Source organism: Poecilia formosa, unplaced genomic scaffold (assembly GCF_000485575.1).
Source record: "Poecilia formosa unplaced genomic scaffold, Poecilia_formosa-5.1.2 Scaffold441, whole genome shotgun sequence".
In the NCBI taxonomy this organism is placed as follows: domain Eukaryota; kingdom Metazoa; phylum Chordata; class Actinopteri; order Cyprinodontiformes; family Poeciliidae; genus Poecilia; species Poecilia formosa.
This window is the reverse complement of record NW_006800380.1, coordinates 59,411-65,673: the sequence shown is the minus strand read 5'-3', so window position 1 is coordinate 65,673 and position 6,263 is coordinate 59,411. Positions and strand designations below refer to the sequence as shown.

At 40.8% G+C, this 6,263-nt stretch overlaps 1 protein-coding gene across 1 annotated transcript; it reads left to right on the top strand.

The window, feature by feature from the left end:
- Nucleotides 1–308: 308 nt before the first annotated feature.
- Nucleotides 309–5,037, top strand: LOC103155681 (3-hydroxy-3-methylglutaryl-coenzyme A reductase-like). The gene is made up of 4 exons (XM_016663750.1): nt 309–619; nt 706–864; nt 3,477–3,631; nt 4,649–5,037. The coding sequence occupies exons 1-4, from the start codon at nt 545–547 to the stop codon at nt 4,719–4,721; spliced, it is 462 nt and encodes a 153-aa protein (XP_016519236.1). The 5' UTR covers nt 309–544; the 3' UTR covers nt 4,722–5,037.
- The last annotated feature ends 1,226 nt before the right edge of the window (nt 5,038–6,263 follow it).

The window sequence follows — 6,263 nt, the reverse complement described above, 5'->3', positions numbered from 1 at the left end:
ATCCATCAGTCATCAACAACTGCAGGCCTGTTGCCCTGACATCCCACAACATGAAGGTCCTAGAAAGAATCCTGTTGGCCCACCTGAGTAAGAAGACAAGCTCATATCAAGACCCTCTGCAGTTTGCTTATCAAAATATAGTTGGAGTTGATGATGCTATCATACACCTGCTTCAACAAACTGTCTTCTGGACAAAGCAGGCAGCGCTGTTGGCAGTTCCTCTGGGGGGAACCTCAGATGTATAATTCTATACACTCCAATTTAGTTGACCATGTTACGATAAAACATATCCAAGAAAGCTCAGCAGATTGCCGTTGATTATTAATTTTGGATGAATTCCTCATCCAGAGGAAGCATATTGTGCCAGTAGGGAGAAACATCTCTCTAACAGTGCTCGGTATGAGTGGTGGTCTCCAGCACGTAGAAACACTATGGAGGTTGTCTCACAATTGATTTCCCTGTTTTTCCCATTCCTCAGGTTTTGAAGACTACAACTGAGGCACTGATAGAAGTTAACATCAGTAAGAACCTGGTTGGCTCTGCCATGGCAGGTAGCATTGGTGGATTTAATGCACATGCTGCCAACTTGGTGGCTGCCATCTACATAGCCTGCGGGCAGGTAAGGAGGTTCTTTTTAATCATTGCTTGTTAATTTATTTTATTACATTTCAGCATTAAACATGTCTCTCAATGTGTGTTTATCAGGATCCGGCCCAGTCAGTAAGCAGCAGTAACTGCATTACTCTCATGGAGCCATCAGGACCAACAGGGAAGGACCTGTACATCAGCTGTACTATGCCCTCTATAGAGGTGGGCACTGTGGGAGGAGGCACCAACCTGCCCCCTCAACAAGCCTGCCTCAAGGTACACGCAGCACACCTGTAAACCTGTTTCAGTAACTCATAGTAAAGCTGAGTTGGCAAACAACATGCCTGAATATTATTGTTTCCTCTGTAGAGTTTAACCAAGTACAGCTGGTTTTGTTAGGCCTAACGGTTGCACTGAACTGGATCAGTTTATCAACATATGGTAAAGTATTTAGATTACTGTATTTACAGCTCTCCGGCTGTCAGCCGAGCTGGTTAAACACCAGCCTGTTAAAACACCGATTTTAACAGGATTCCTGTAGCTCCATAAACACACTGTTCTTCTAAGTTACCTTTAAAGTTTCACAGATTCAAATGAGAAATTATCATATGGGGCAGTTTTAGTTATGTTTATTTTACTGTTCCTTAATCATATTGTTGGATAAACAAGAAATCATTTTTAATTTGGCAAATAAATTTTTCTTATTCCCAATATAAACAAATAAATCTCCTGACAAAGGCTGTGTTCACGCTGCATCTTAAAGTGGCCCAAGTCTGATTTTTTTTTTTTTGCCTTTATGTGACCTATATCTGATCTTTTCATGACAGTTTGAACAACACAGATGTTTTGTTTTTTTGTTTTGTTTTTTTTCCTAATGCGATCCAGGCCACTTGGATATGTGGTTTTAAATCCAATATGTATCCAATCTTTTCTGATATGACCTGTGTGTACAGCCAGGTCGCATTCATCCGACCTGAACGTCATTGATGATTGACACAGAAGCTAGAAGAAAAATCACTAACATGCTGGACGATAATGAGGATTAAGTTAATGTGCTGGCTCCACTTGGGCAACAACTTTAACACACCAGGCTCTGGTCCCCACAAGTGCTGTTTTTGGGCTAGAGGTTAGATTTAGAACCTAAAGTCAATCAATCTTTATTGTCGTTGTAGAAAATGTGTAATAAAAATTACACGGATTATAATTTGGTGATAAATGGTACTAGGTGGCATTTAATGCCCTTATGGCTACTGGGTATCTGCAGCCAGATGGCAGCAGTTGGAATAAATTGTGTCCAGGGTGTAAGGAGTCTTTTAAAATGTTCCTGGCTTTCCTGAGGCAGTGGGACCTGTGGAGTACTTAAAGAGAAGGCAGAGAGCAGCCGATGGTCTTCTAGGCAGATTTAATGATTCTCTGGAGAGTCTTCCTTTGAGCTGCTGTGCAGCTGGAGAACCACACACAGACAACAGCAGATGATGTTCTTAAAAGAGCATCAACAGGACACCAGCAGTTTTTAGAGAAATATTGTTTCTCTCTGCTGGACCTTCTTTGCCAGTTCTGCTGTGTTTACATCAGAGGCCAGGTTATCCATGATATGAACTCCCAGATAACGGACGTTTGACACCCTCTCCACCAGTTCTCCGCAGATGTATAGTGGTTGAATGACTCTTCTCCTAAAAATCCACTATAATCTCCTTGGTTTTGCCTGTATAAAGGATCAAGTTGTCTGTCCACCACGCTATAAGTCACTCCACCTCGTTCCTGTAGGCAGGCTCATCTCCCCCTGAGATGAGACCCACTACAGTTGTGTGGTCTGGAAATACAATCGTGTGTGTGTGTACAGCGTGAAGAGCAGAGGGCTCAGCACACTTCCCTGAGTCGGTGCTGATGCTGATAACTGAAGAGGTATGCAGGCCCACTCTGACTCTTTGTTTGTGATCTGTCATGAAGTCCTTAATCCAGCAACAGGTGGAAGAGGGGATTCCCATGTCTGCCAGTTTACACACAAATATGTCATGGAGGATGGTATTGAAAGCCAAGTTAAAATTATTGAAGAGGATTTGTGCATAGCGCTCCAGGTGGGACAAGACAGAATGCAGGACAGTGGCAACAACATCTTCAGTTAACCTGTTAACTCTATAAGCAAACTGGTGCATATCAAATGTGTGAGGAATGAACGCAAGATGTGACTCTTAAGCAGTCTTTCAAAACATTTCATCACCAATGGGGTGAGAGCCACTAGTCGGTAGTTGTTCAGGCAGGTGATCGGTGATGTAATTTCTTATTTTTTTAGGAATGGGAATGATGGTGGAGATGGGCAGGATGGGACTCTGGCCTGAGACAGGGACAGATGTTAAGATCTTTAGTAAATACCCTATCCAGCTGTTCTGCACAGTACCTCAGCACACATCCAGGAGCACCATCAGATCCTGCTGCCTTTCTGGGATGGACAGAGTATAGCGAGCGTCTCACCTCACTTCATATTCCTCCACCTTGAGGATAAAGTTGCTTAACTGCACACTGCATTCAGAACAGCTGTCACTGGAGGCTTCGACCCAAAACGAGTAAAGAAGAGGTTCAACATCTCCTCTAGTGAGATGTCACCTTCAGTTGCTCCATTGCAGCTGAAGCTGTAGTTGATGTGCTGGATTCCCACCCAAACCTGCCTGCTGTTATTGCCTGGGTGCTCCTTCATCCTCCTCTTGTAATCTCTTTTAGCCTTTCTGATTCCTCTCTTTTGGTCACTCCATGCAAGCTGCATTGAATTGAGTTTATGTAAAGTTTAGGGTTAAGTATATACTGGTAATGGTTCAGTTTAGTTGGGGTTAGGCGATAGAAATGAATGGAAGTCGGATAAAGAAGCATAACATGTGCATGCATTTGTTCAGATGCTGGGAGTCCAGGGTGCCAGTCAGCAGTACCCAGGGGAGAATGCCTGCCAGTTGGCCAGGATTGTATGTGCCACAGTGCTGGCTGGAGAGCTCTCACTGCTGAGTGCTCTGGCTGCTGGGCACCTTGTCAAGAGTCACATGACTCATAACAGGTAAGAGTAAAACATGCCAGCTAAAAGATTTAAATCCCCCACTTGTTCAAATCCTCCTCGAGTTGTGTATTGATTTCCCATGTAGTCCGGTCCGTTCTCCTGTGTTCCTGTCATTGTATGTGCTAGCACAAGCATTAGCAACATACCACTGTAGCTTCCCTATCCTGAAAAAGCTAATTTAATTAGTTTTGTGATGTAAAACAAATACACTTATTTTGTGGAGACTTGTAGTTCAGTTAAATTTCAAAATACATTTGTACTTTTGTGCTTACAGCTGATTCCTCATTCTGTACAAGAAGTAGTTCAGTTTCTGTATGGATTATGACATGTATGCATGGTTCAAAAAAATTATTCCCGGTGTACTCTAAGAACTGTGGTTCTCAATTATTTTCTGTTATACCTTCCTAAGGAAATTTTTTTTTCACTGGCACAATCACCTCATTATTAAAACTAATTAGTAAAATGAATGGAACATCTTGCATTTCAAAGGGGGGGGGGGGTATCATGTAAAATTAACTTTTTTGAGTTTACATCGGGTTATAGTGATATTGCCTCATCAAAAACCTGGAGTGTTTTGATTCTTTAAAGGATTTCTCAAACATCATCATGATTGAGAGATGAGACCAAACAAAATGGAACAATATAGACAATATATTGGTTGTTACTACAGCATAATTTTTGGACTTGAGAAATCTCAAGGGTTTTTGTTTTGTTTTGGGGTTTTTTTTACTATAAATACAAGTATTCTAAGGGAAAATGTTTACATTTGGAAGTATATTTACAATCACATCTCTGACTGTGAACCCATGAAAACCCATTTTAAGAGGTACAAAGCCCCTGTGTATATTTACATTGTACATGGCAACAAGAGACCTGTGGGAATAACCTTGCTTTATTCTCCAAGGTTATTCAGAAGGGAGGTGTTGAAGTTAGGCTCTTAAAGTTGCATGCTTTTGAACAGAACAACTTAAAGGTTGTCAGGACAGAATACTGAGTGTGATAATGTTTTGTTTGCAGATCTAAGGTGGACCTACATGGGACTCAGGGGACATGCAGCAGGAGAGGCTCAATGCAGACTGAAAGAAGTTAGGTCTTGTTCAAGAAACTGGATGGAAGCCATAAAGATTAAGCCAGTTTGAACAGATTAATCATTTATCAATGAAGAAAAGATCTCACCTGTCTTCCACAGCTCTTGATACAAGATCATATTTTGATCAAGTATTGTTCAGTGCATAAAAAAATCTTAAGCAACTCAGTTTTTCTTACTGCATCTACTTGTATTTGATGATTTTGTCATCAAGCATTTTTGCCAAACTAATCAAACTGAGATGTACAAAGGTAAGACTTGAGCTCAATAAATGTTTCTTGCTGGGGAGTCATACTCACCAGCAAAGCTGCTTTTTACACATTGTTGTTTCCTTTTTCCATCAGTCTTTGCTACTAAAATGCTCTGTGTCATAATTGGGGGAACTCACTAAGAAATACAACAGTCCAGATGATCCAATACTGGCTGAGGATATACATTTATTTATGCATGTTATTCATTTTAGCATGTATCCAAGGACAAAGAAGTGGAATAATTCGAGCAGTCCTAAATGGCTCAAAAATGCATTTTTCAAAGGACAAGAGAAGGGGGGAAAGTGGAACAAACAAAATCTAATTTGCAATGCATTTCTGACCTGCTATACAAATGCAGAACTGGTCTGCAAGAGGAAATGTGGGGTACTGAACTAAAAACCAGTTTTACTCAAAGGTTCTGCCTGGTAGTTCCCCATACATTGACTAAGTCAATAAACCAGTACTCAAAGTTGGTTCAGTCCTACACTTCGGACTGAATCATTGTTCTAACAATGATGGGGGGGACCTAAAAATTAATTCTTATTTTTTTCTTAGAGACATGGCAGATTTACTTCGTCTTTTGCGTCTATTGCCTTTTTATACTGACATTGTTTAAATACAATGGTTTGTTTTATGATTTCTTTGGGGTGACCATTCTAGGCTTCAAGATTTGAGACCAAAGAAACAATTTTGAAAGCCTTCACAAGAAACTGAGTAATTTTAACACTTTAAATGGTTATAACTTTAAGATTTAAATTAATGCCAATTCTGAAAAGGACCAAATACAATAGTATTGATTTAACTCTGCACAATTTGCTGCGTAGCAGAAAAAGATCCAGGTAACGGGTAAACAAATCTACTTTGACCATGATTATCCAACCAAGATTGTCCAAAAACAAAAGGCATATAAGGGCATTAAAAAAATATTGAAGGAGAAAGGAATACGTTTCCAGACACCACTTGCTAAAATCCGGATACACTGGGCGAACTGAACGAAGACAAACGAAAGTGCCAGGACAGCAGCGGAGGACATGAAGGAAAGGGGCTACGCAGTTGTGAGCCAGGAGGAGACGCCGCGGCAGCGGAGGAGAGACAACGAGGAGCCGCGGGGTAGCAGCAAGTGAAGGGGAAAGAATGGAAACGAGATGTGGCACACCGAAAGAGAAAAACTACAAAATTTCCAATGTAAATCTTAAAGTTTTGCTTTAAGAAGATGCTGACACTGCGGGAAAAGGGGTATGGATAAAAAAACAAAACAGACTATCTAAAATGACTAGTTATTAAAGATTGTACG

Bases quoted from the DNA above. Each gene is read 5' to 3' on its own strand.
- LOC103155681 (XM_016663750.1), top strand. From the start codon at position 545: ATGGCAGGTAGCATTGGTGGATTTAATGCACATGCTGCCAACTTGGTG. The intron at 865-3,476 runs GTACACGCAGCA...GCATTTGTTCAG, and splicing joins CTCAACAAGCCTGCCTCAAG to ATGCTGGGAGTCCAGGGTGC. The intron at 3,632-4,648 runs GTAAGAGTAAAA...TTTTGTTTGCAG, and splicing joins AGTCACATGACTCATAACAG to ATCTAAGGTGGACCTACATG.